The sequence below is a fragment of the Varanus komodoensis genome, unplaced genomic scaffold (genome assembly GCF_004798865.1).
Source record: "Varanus komodoensis strain SLA01 unplaced genomic scaffold, ASM479886v1 scaffold144, whole genome shotgun sequence".
Lineage (NCBI taxonomy): Eukaryota > Metazoa > Chordata > Lepidosauria > Squamata > Varanidae > Varanus > Varanus komodoensis.
The window spans coordinates 220628-232381 of NW_025335418.1; the positions used below are offsets into that span (position 1 = coordinate 220628).

Sequence of the window (11754 nt, forward strand, 5' to 3'; positions counted from 1 at the left end):
AGCAGCAGTGATGGCTCAAATACTTGTTTTTCTCCAGCTGCTCGCTTGCAAAACATTCAGGAATTTACAGAGGGTTTCAACTTTGTAACTTTCTAATTATGCAAATCATCATGAATTCTTGGCATTTTTGCTGAACCTCCTGGGAACTCCTGGCCCAAAATACCACATCGCAGTCCACTGATGTAAGGAGGAGGTTGCAGAGCAGGTGGAGGTGTGTCTTGCATCCAGGCACAAAGGAGGAGGCATGTAAATGCTTCTCGTCCACTCAGAGCTTTACAGAAGCTTTCTGGCAAGGCAGGAGGTCCTTGGGCCAGTGACTTCTCTTGTTCCCCCTCTGGTGAACCATTGTTCTTCCTGGGGGTATTGCATTCCTCTTCCTAATTATTCCTATAATTCTTTAAAAGGGGGAAGAACAACCAGAATGAGACTCTTTTTCCTCCTGCTGCTGCTCTCTGAAGAAGGCTCCTGTGAGATGCGGGAGGCCAAATGCCCCTGGAGGTGGGAGCAGGATGAACTGCAGCCAAGCAATTATTACCGGCCAGGAGACTTCATCTTCAGTGCCACCGTCTCTGCAGAGTGGTTCGATTTAAGACCACACACATTCAACAGACCTGCCTCGAATGTGGAGGATCGGTAAGTCATTGGCCTGGCTCACATGATGTGATAGAGTGCCATGGGCAGCCAGACAGCACAACTTTTGGTGCACAATTTAGCACAAATTCTTGTGCAATTTCTCAAAGCTGTCTTCTTCCCCAGGAACATGCCACCCACAAATCCCCTGGCCAACAATTCTCAGGGACAGAGTCAGGGCTCCAGGTTGGAGAACGTGATCCACCTTACCATTGTTTCTACTGTCCAGGCATGCATTTCTCTTTCACACAGAGATGGCTGTGTTTGGCTCCAGCTCTGGAATGCCCAACTGTGCTGTGTGTGTTACATAATGCAGGATGGATATTGGCTTCAATTGAAAACATGCCACCCATGCACAAAACTCCCTACCAGCAGTTGTATATGAAGTTGCACTTGGACTTTGAGCTTTAGGATGGGATCCGTGTGAGTGGAAAGACTGAGAAGCAGAGAGTGATACAACCTCAAGTGGCAGCAGATGGAGCAGCCATGAGAGCTGTGAATTTCACGAGGAGTGGGAGGGCAGGGTGACCAAAGCATGTTCTTTCTTTCAGGTGGACAGGCAAATCTCAGTTGAAAATCATACCCATCCTCCTTGCCATCCATGAGGTAAATGAGAATCCCAGGCTCTTGCCCAACATCACCCTGGGCTACAATGTCTATGACACCCTTTCTGATGCTAGACTGACATCTGATGCAGCTGTAGACCTTCTATCAACCACGCAGGCCCATGTTCCCAACTACAAGTGTGGAAGGCAAAACCATCTTCTGGCCGTCCTTGAAGAACTGGAATCTGACGTCTCCATGCAGCTTTCCAACATGCTAGGCATCTACAAAATCCCACAGGTGGGGGGCTTAGGGAAAGCAATTCCAGGAGCTGTGTGGGGAAAGCAAATATTTTTAAAGAATATTTCAAGGACAAAAGAATATTCTATTCAAATATGGGATGGAAATGGTGCAAGCCCCCAGACTGAGCAGCAGGGATGCATTTGGCATTGTCAGAACAATCCTCTTTGTCTGGAGTCAACAATGCTGTACTTCAGTGTCAACCATCTCATGAGCACCAAGGAAAGATTCCTTTTCTTTCCCATGCATAGAAGTCAGAAAGGAAAGGGCACCAGAAACGGGTACAAGTTAATCCTGTTAGACCATCCCTAAAAACCAATTCTGCCCTGACTTCAGGAAAAGTGGTAGGAAATTTTGGGAACTTGGTTCCAGGATGAAAACTCAGAAGAAGCTCAACAGTTCAGGGTGCTCAGCACATCCATTTTAAAGTATTGTAATCTTACAATTCTTAAACAGTTTCTTTCTTCATGAATATTAATGAGTGTTGTTCCATGCAGATAATTACATGTTCAGTGACTTCGGCCCATGAGATGTAGAACACGGACTTGGTGCTGAAATGAAATTATCCATCAGTCTCTCCCTTTCTTTCCCAGGTTACGTATTATTTCTCTTCGAAGGTCGTGAGTGACAAAACTCAGTCCTCCTTTCTCTACCGGATGGTCCCTGAAGACAGCATCCAGAAGCCAGGGATTGTCAAACTGCTGCTGCATTTCAGATGGACAATGGTTGGTGTGCTTTCTGTGGATACTGAAAATGGAATTAATTTCATGAGAACCATGCAAGTGGAGCTCCTCAGGAATGGCATTTGTGTGATTTTTTCACACAGCTTCTCAGAAATGAAATCGGGTTATTTTACCCTCTCTCATGTGGAAAGGATGAAGCTGCTGGAACCCAATGTCTACGTTTATTTTGTAGAGATGAATTTCTACACCTATGCCATACAGATGGTAGAAGCAGCAGCTAAAAGATCAATTAAACGTTTAGCAGGGAAAATCTTCATCACCACAATGCTGTGGGACTTCTCCTTTTTCTTGTCCATTTCTAATGTGCATTTCAAGCATGTCTATATGTATTTCTCCTTCACTCTAGAAAAAACTCCAAGGACAGACTTTAAGCATTTCATAGATTTTTCTAGGGTTCTGAAGAGGCTTGTAGAATCAAAATTCAGGTGTGAGTATTCAAACCATGTGCAATCAGTGAAAGGGTGGAGAAGGTGCAGGGAGAAGGAGCAATGGGAGGCCCTGCCCACTGCAGACACAGTGAGAGCCAATTCTCCGGACAGCTTCGTCACTTACAGCACCATCCAGGCTGTGGCCCGCGCTTTGAATGTGGCTTTAATCACCAGATTCAAGAGGCTGCAGAAGGAAAGGGGACACAGGCTGGACATGCAAAGGCTGCAGGCATGGCAGGTATTTCCTTAGGCTACTCAAAGATTGCAACTGATCATAGAATGTTCAGTTCTGAACTACTTGCCTTGAAATAGGACTCTATGAAATGTACTTTTCTCTGGGCAAGCTCCCTCAACTTAGCCCTCCTCCTGGCTTCCAGAAACCCACTTGTTACGGCCCCAGCCATTGTTGCTAGCTCAAGTTCCTCCAGCTCTTGACTTGTTCTTGAAACATGGGTTATCATATTCCCTTAGTCCAAGAGAACTATCCATGGTGAGCAAGCTACATTTCACAACCCAGAATGAAATAATTGATTTCTTCACTTATTCTTGATATCTTTATTTATTGTAAAATTGTCTAGACTGTCCCTTACTGTGGTCTTGGGATGGCTTAAAAATAAGAAAATTTAAATAAAAGAAAGCCCAGTGTTCAAATGAAATGTTCAGTCAACAATAAAATCCCATTAAAACAATCAGTTCTTAAAATATTGGGAGAAAACAAAGGTTTTAGCCTGGCACTGAAAAGAATACAGAGAGAATACAGAATTCTAGTGTCAGGGAACCACTTGAGAGGGGCTCTTTTCTGAGTAGTCACCCTCCTAATCTCCTTCAGGAAGTGCTCCCAGAGAAGGGCCTCTGCCCCAGATATTAAGGGGTTGGCAGGCAAATATGGAAGGAGCCACTCCTGAAAGTAACAAGGGCCTAAGCCATTTAGGCCTCTATAGGTCACCACCAGCACCTTTAATTGGGCTGGGACTTCAACTGGTAGCCAGTTTAGGTGGAAAATTACTGGCGTTGTGTTCATACCTGGAAGTCCCTGTTAAAAAACTGGCAGCTCTACTCTTAACCAGTTGATGTATCAGGAGCATGTTCAAGTGCAGCCCCATCTAGAGCCCATTCCATTAGTTCCATCTGGAAGTTTTCAGTGCATGGGTCACCGCTGCTGGACACTGGCCATCCAGATGGTGTGCAGCTGATAAAATAGCTGAACCTGAAGGAAAGTGCTCCTTGCCACTGCCGCCACCTGGGATTTGAGGGACAGCTCCGGATTGAGAAGCAGTCCCAAACTGCACACCATGTCCATTAGGTGAGTGCAACACCATCCAGAAAAGGTTTGGAAACCCAGGGGGCAAAACACCAACCAGCAGGATCTCCATCCTGTCTGGATTAAGCTTCAATTTATTGGCCCTCATCCAGCTCAACACCCTGGCTAGGCACCAGTTCAGCACCTCCACTGCCTCACTTGGACTCAATGTAAAAGAGAGGTAGACCTGAGCCCAAATCTCCAGATGACCTTTCCCAGCAGTTTCATGTAGAAGTTAAAAAGCATGCAGGATAAAGAGGAACTTGTGGAACTCCATGGCAAAGCTTCCATGGTGTAGAGCCAAAATCCCACAATCTTCTGGAAAAAATCAGTCAAGAAGGAGTGGAACCATTCCAGACCAGTCCCTCCAATGCCGAACTCAGGCAGCTTATGCAGAGGATACCATGATCGATGGAATCCAAAGCTGCTGGGAGGACCAGCAGAAGCAACAAGGACACACGTCCCTGTCCCTCTCCCTGCACAGGCATCATACAGGGTGACAAAGAAGTTTCTTTCCCAAAACCAGGCCTTAAGCCAGATTGAAACAAATCCGATGGGTCAATTTCCACCAAGAGAGCTTGGAATACTCCAGCCAGCATTTGCTTGAGCACCTTGCTCTAGAAGGCATTGTTAACCACCAGTCTATACTTGGTGGCAAACTCTGGGCCAGGGTTTGCTCTCTTCGGGGTGGGGGGGCTAATCACTGTCTCCTTCCAGGGGTGGGAACAAAACCCTCCCTCATGGAGACACTAACTGCCACTTGGACACAGGTGAGCATCCCATCCTGGGCTCTGATGAGCAGCCATGAAGGGCAGGGGTCGAGTGAACAGGTGGTAGGTTGGACAAGTCCAAGCATTTTGTTAACATCCCCAGTCAGCAACACCTGAAACTCATCCAACAAAGATAGAGAAGTCGGCACTTTGGACACCTCCCATACTGGTGCTACAATTGTGGAGCCCAGCTTGTGACAAATCTGAGTGATTTTATCCCTAAAATGCTGGGCAAAGTTGTCACAGGGAACCAACGATGGTGCTACAAAGTCGTTTGGTTGTTTGTCAGGAAGAAAGCAGGGCTTGCTATCTTGGCTGGCTCAGATCACATGGCAAAATGTGTTTAAACACCTACACCCACCTGAGTGACAGCCTGCACTGAGTGCACACTTAGCTGTGAATCGACCTGGATTCCTAATTCCAGGATAGTATTATGATTCCCAGCCAGGCAGAGCACAGGAATTTGTCTTTGTTGATCTAGGACTTTCAAAATAAGAAAGCAAGTGTCCCTTTGAGATCATCAGGATTAACAGGAAAGGAGAAGGAAATAAGAGGAGCATTGTAGTTTCAGTTTTGGAAGACCATCAAGTCAAGAAGAAGATGAAGGTGAAACCATGGAAAAGCAAATTGGGAATGTTTCAGGAAGATGTGATGACAGTGCACATTCCACTTAGCATTTATCATGATATGGTAGTTTTCTGCCTCAATCTTATTCTTCCAAATAAATTGCCCAACTTGTTTCTTGAGGCAAGAATTCAGATTTTCTGAAAGACACCTTGCCTACAAAATATTGTCAGTATTTTGAAATTTTTTCAATGATTGTATAATTCAATCAGACCTCCTGTGAGCCTGCTCAGGCATGAATCCAACTGAGCGCCACTCAGTGAACTCCCAGACAGGTTTGTGAAGGATGGCAGCCTCTGTTCCCCTGGAAGTGCTGGCCTCCCATTTGGTTGGCCTCCGCCCTGGCCCAGATTACAAACATAAGTGTATGCACCTAACAAGATCTCTTTCCAACGTTCATGAAGAGGACTCAGGGCATCCAGGGAGGAAATCAGAATCTGTCTTCATCATACAGAACATGACCAGTACAAGAACCTGGAAGTACCATGAGTCAAAATGGCAATTGTGAGGCATGCCATGTGGATTCTTGATTCCATGATGCTTGTGCTTTCTCTGCCTTTTCAGCTGCATCCTTTTCTGAGTGACCCCCAGTTCCACAATCATTCCATTGATGAGGTGTATATGGATGAGAATGCAGAACTTTCAGCTGACTTGGACCTTGTGAGCTGGGTGAGGTTTCCCAACAGGACAGTTGTAAGAGTCAAGGTTGGGAGTCTAGAAAGACGGGGATTGCCTGGCCCCAAGTTCACCATTGACCAAGATCCCGTTGCATGGCCCGAATGGCAAGATCAGGTAAACCCTTCCCTTCATCCAGTCATAATCTCAAATTTCTTAACTAACATGCGGTGGGCATGTCATGAGCAGAGCTGGCTGGAGCCGGGGGTCAGACTAAATGGCCCAGGAGACCCCTTCTGACTCGCTCTGTTTCTATGTTTCTACTGTATATAGCTGGGAGACAATGTCAAACAGAATTTTCTTTTTTAAATTTACTTTTCTATACCGTTCCATGCTTAGATGTCTCAGGACATTGACAGCCATTTAATCCAAAAAACAGAAATAAGAATAACAGTTTGCCTTGAACCCAATGTAAAAATATACACTTACTAAAAAAACCAAGTTTACACTTAAGCTCCTGGGAGAATAAAAATGGCTTTACGTGACGCTGAAAGGAAAGAAGCATTGGCACAAGGTGGACTTCTCTGGGGAGCATGTTCCTCATTTGGAGTGCCACTGCAGATAAGGCATTCCCCTAGGTACTCACAATCCAGATCCCTCTCAAGTACGGGCCCCTGAGGAGGGCCTCTTACTCAGAATCAAGGGGTGTGAGGGGACATAGGGGAGAAGGAACTCCTTCAAGGATCCAGGACCCAAGCCATTTAGGGCTTTATAGGTCTTCTGCAGCAACTTAAATTGTGCTCGGACTTCAATGGGTAGCCAGTGTAGAGGATAGAGGGCCGGCACTAAATGTGAACACTTCCCAGCATCCGTTAATATCCTGGCATCCACGTTCTGAACCAACTGAAGTATCTGGATCATCTCCAAGGACAGCCCCTCGTAGAGTGCATTACAAGAATCCAGTTGGGAAGTTGGCATAACATGGGTCACTCTTGCTAGGCAGTGATTGTCCAGGTCATGGGAACCAGCCAAAGATGGAACAGGCACTCCTTGCTACTGCTGCTACATGAGAGTCCAGGGACAGCTCTGGATTGAGGAGCACTCCCACACTGTGCACTGTTTCCTTTAGGTGGAGTGCAATCCCATCTGGAGAACGGCAGATGTTACTCACCAGTTGGGCTAAACCACCTAGTGACTGGACATCCATTTCATCTGACTTGAGCCTCAATATATTGGCCCTCATCCAACTCATTAAATGTCCAAGCACCGGTTAATGACAGCCACTGTCTCAAGTGGTCTGGATGTAAATGAGAGGTCAAGCTACGTGTCATTCGCATCCAGGTGACTCTGCACCCTAAACCTCTAGATGACCTCTTCCAGTTGTTTCATGTAGAGGTTAAGAGCATGTGGGATATAATGGAACCCTGCAGAACTCCATGGCAAAGTGCCCTGGTGCAGAGCCCCAATCCCCCAGCACCACAGTCAGCTTTGCAGAATTAGCTGTACTGATGGAATCAGTTGCATCCTGTGGGTCTGTTCCTCTTCACCCTTTCCAGCTCTTTCTCCCCCACACAGCTGCAACAGCCCTAACCAATTTCCCGTGATGCTCCTTCCCTCTGTGATCAGCCGCTACCAAAATCCAGGTGTGTGGAGAGCTGCCGCCCGGGATTCTTCAAAGTGGCTCGGGAAGGCCAGCCCATTTGCTGCTATGACTGCATTCCATGCAAAGAAGGGACCATCTCCACTCGGGAAGGTGAGTAATTTGGAGAAAAAGGAATGGCTCATGAGGATGGAAGAGGGTTGGTCATCTTATGAGGTCATGGGCATACAACCCCAGAGTGCTATGTTGTTTCTGCAGCATCAGAGCAGAAAATCATAATCAGTCTTGAAATTGTTTGATCAGACAAATCCTATGTGGTGCTCTTGGCATCTCAGAGCCCTAATTACCCCATTGCTTCAGCAACCAATTTCATAGGAGCCCACTGTGCAACAGAGACATGTTTTCCCTTCATGAGTATGCTGGGAAGCGCCGCATTACCCAGCAATTGCCCCTCTTCCTGTGCCCATCTCTCCAAAAAATATCCTTCCCATCATGCAGGTGGTGTTTTGTCATGGTACAAAGTTTTTCCCATCCACACTATCCCTTCTGACACCCTGGGCACTCCAACCTGAACTGTTTCAGTGGTCATTTCTCTCCTGCTCCAGGGGAACTCACCGCTCCCTGAGCTGCTCCTGCAGAAGCACCGAGGTGGGTTGTGAGAATGGGAATTGCTGAGAGATGTGACCTTTTAGAACTTCTCCAGGCTTATACGGAGGAGCTGAAAAAGACATTCTCCCCTTGAAGCCACTATGCGGCTTCCCCATGGGAAGGGTGCTTGGGTGGGTTCCTCAGACCAGAGGATAATGCACGCTATGATGAGCTTACATGTAAGGGTGGGGAATCAGGCATGACCAGGAGGTTTGTGAAGGAGGACATGAGGCCTGTTCCTCAGCAGTGCATGCTGGGCTCCAGCAGTTTCTGCACTTGGAGTGAGTTTTCTCTGCAGTCCATGATGGGTGGGGAAACTCCACAATGCTATTTGTTCTGCTGAGGGGTGTAAACTAGGCATGAAAAGCACAGTATTGAATGTGCAGTCCTGTATACCAAACATGGAGTATGTTGTTGTCACCATATGTATTCACTCATTTATTCATTTAGCTGATATATATCTAGCCCCTTTTCCTTTCAAGGGACTCAGAGCAGCTGACATAATTTTCTTTCCTATCAGGGGACTTGGGCCAATGATCTGTGGCTGGCCCAGTGAAACCCAGTGAACTTCACAGCTGCACAGGGACCATAACAGGACCACCCAGGTCCAGTCCCACGGGTTTAAACACTGCAGCAAGTGGGCTGCAAGCCTTCCATGCTTTGCCCACTGCAGAATTCCCCCTTCCTCTCTATGGGTGCTAAGCTGAGAAGGATGATCCAGGAGTGTCTAGCCTGCTCTGGACTGTACTTGCAAGTATGGCATCTCTGAACCACAACGTCTCTTGTGGAATTGCAGTTTGTACGTATACTGGGCAGAGTTCCTGGCTTGAAGGGAAAATATTGTTGTGGGCGGGGATCACCTTCAGCTTCTTAAGCTAGCACAACTGCTTATTGCACCCTGCACAGATACAAAGAGTTATTTTGAAATGTCGCAGAAGGGGCTCTCATGTGTGGATTCTGGGCCACTTGACAAACTGAGCCCCTGCATTCTTAAGGAGGTCTGTATGGGCTGCAGAGGATACATTAGTATGGAACATGGAGTGTCCCACCCTGCTTTCTAGTAAAACACCTTGATTCAAGGGGACAGGCATGGGCAGCAGAAGGGTGTCTCAAAGGTGCAGCTCAGAGATGAAAGTCTTTCAATGAAGTCTCCTTGGCAGCCATTCTTCAGAGCATAGAGATCTGCCCTACCAGGGAAGCCTCATCTGCCCGGCTAACAGGCAAGGTGGCAAAAGGAAGCGAGAGGAGAAAGCTGAATAAGGTTTGGAGACACACCCCAAGCTTTGCTAGGCATGCTTTGGATGGACATTGAATCCATTCAAGTGCACTTATTCCTTGCAAACTATTTGAAAGATTGGTTGGCAATGCCCAGAACCAGAACAAAATAGCTGTCTTGGCTCTGAGTGACAACCCCTTCAGGGAAGCCCTACAATGCTCGAGTCCAACAGAGATTCCACATTCCCAAGTTACAATGAGGATGACATGTGGGTTTTGAAAAGTGCATGGTGTTTATGCTCAGTTGAGGTGAGGACCCTGAGGATTGAATACAAACAGTAGGAACTGCTCATGCTATAATGGAGATGTCTCTCTTTTCAGATGCAGAAAAATGCATGAAGTGTCCAGAAGACCAGCATCCAAACAATTCCCGGGATCAGTGCATCCCCAAAGTTATCACCTTCCTGTCCTATGCAGAATATTTGGGGATGTCCCTCACTTGCTTGGCTCTCCTTCAAGCCATTGCCACAGGAACAATACTGGGAATCTTCAGGAAATTCCAAGAAACCCCAGTCGTCAAGGCCAACAACCGGGACCTTTCCTACATCCTCCTTATCTCCCTCCTGCTTTGCTCGACAAGCTCTTTCCTTTTCATTGGCCAACCGAGAAGAATCACCTGCCTCCTACGACAAACAGCCTTCAGTATCATCTTCTCAGTGGCCATATCCTCCCTCCTGGCAAAAACAGTCACTGTGGTGCTGGCCTTCCTGGCCACTAAGCCAGGAAACTGGGCAAGGACCTGGTTAGGGAAGGGTCTGGCCAACTCCATAGTCACCTCATGCTCCAGTGTGCAAGTTGTTCTCTCCACCATCTGGCTCAGTACCTCACCCCCATTCCCTGACTCTGACATACACTCCCAGGCTGGGCAGATCATCCTGCAGTGCAATGAAGGCTCTGTGATCATGTTCTATGCTGCTCTTGGCAACATGGGTTTCCTGGCTGCCATCTGCTTCACAGTGGCCTTCCTGGCCAGGAAGCTGCCTGGGGCCTTCAACGAGGCCAAGCTGATCACCTTCAGCATGCTGGTCTTCTGCAGCGTCTGGGTCTCCTTCGTGCCCACCTACCTGAGCACGAGGGGCAAGTACATGGTGGCCTTGCAGATCTTCTCCATCTTGGCCTCCAGCGCTGGGCTGCTGGGCTGTATCTTCCTCCCCAAGTGCTACATTATTCTAGTGAGGCCTGACCTGAATACCAAGGAATATCTCATGATGAAGAGCAAAGCATAATTTGTATCTGTGTTGTTCATCGAACATTCAAAAATTTTACAATTGTAAACCCTCCCATCAGTCCAATTTTGGTACATGTGCAGCATAGAAATACAGCAGACAATCCAATAAATTAAAGTATTTTGCAATTTTCAGTACTGGGAATTAAGTGTCTCTGTATCAAACATGGGGATTCACCAGGCAAGATCTCTTCCCACTTTAATTTAATTTTCTAAGCTTTGTGTTGTATCTTGTCTTTTTTCTGGTAATGGTTTCTGTTTATAGTCTTTGACATTTCCATGTCATCTTTCAAAATTTCACCAGAAAAATCATTATGGACATGAAGTTGAGATGGACGCAGGAGTGCAGTGTCTCATTTCATAAACCAGTTTTCTATCCAAGGAGTACTGTTGCCATATACTTTGGAGGAGCCTAAATCTCCCTTCCCAGATCTACTGAGACTTTAATGCAAAGCTTTTCCAAATGTTCAATTAATTGTACAATTCTTTATAGTTTTTTGTTTTGTTTTTCAAAATGGTGCATCCACACCGTTTATCAGGAATGCATTTTTTTTTTAATTTGTCAGGAGCTTAACTTAAGGAACCTGTCCATCCACTCATGCCTTGGAATGTATCAGGCTGCCCATCCACAAAATGTGACAGACAGAGGCCAATGGGGGGAAAATGCAGGGCCCCCATTGATGCAGCTCCCTTGCTTTCAGTTGCCCACTGTAGTCAGCTCAGCCTGCCATTCTTCTGGTGGCTTTCTTGCCTTGAGATCCCCCTCATCTTTTGCAGAGCAACACGTGAAGGGAGGAGACCTGCCTCGCCATAGAGCATAACACATAGGTGGGACTGAACAAAAGCAGAGGAAACTGTGACAAGGGGAGAGGGGGCTGGAAAAATTGCAATTTCTGAGAAAGTGTTCCCTGGAACCCCCTCTTGAAACTTCCAGATTTTTCCACTCCACCTATATGGACCTCCCTCTTTGCCAAACTTACCATTCCTGGAAACAGAACCCCTCTCCAAAAGCAGGAAAGAAAGCTGGGTTGGGCAGGAGAGAAAGGCTGGAAG

At 46.8% G+C, this 11754-nt stretch overlaps 1 protein-coding gene across 1 annotated transcript; it reads left to right on the forward strand.

Annotated features, from left to right (window-relative positions):
- The first annotated feature begins 421 nt into the window (after window positions 1-421).
- Window positions 422-10702, forward strand: LOC123020211 (vomeronasal type-2 receptor 26-like). The gene is made up of 5 exons (XM_044423647.1): window positions 422-633; window positions 1182-1425; window positions 2067-2198; window positions 7580-7706; window positions 9798-10702. Exons 1-5 carry the CDS (start codon window positions 422-424, stop codon window positions 10700-10702), a joined length of 1620 nt encoding a protein of 539 aa, XP_044279582.1.
- Window positions 10703-11754: the final 1052 nt, after the last annotated feature.

What these genes read in the sequence shown, in the direction of transcription:
- LOC123020211 (XM_044423647.1), top strand. Translation starts at nt 422, where the DNA reads ATGAGACTCTTTTTCCTCCTGCTGCTGCTCTCTGAAGAAGGCTCCTGT. An exon ending in TTGAAGAACTGGAATCTGAC is followed by an intron (nt 1,426 to 2,066) that starts GTCTCCATGCAG and finishes TTTCTTTCCCAG; the next exon opens with GTTACGTATTATTTCTCTTC. An exon ending in TGCATTTCAGATGGACAATG is followed by an intron (nt 2,199 to 7,579) that starts GTTGGTGTGCTT and finishes CTCTGTGATCAG; the next exon opens with CCGCTACCAAAATCCAGGTG.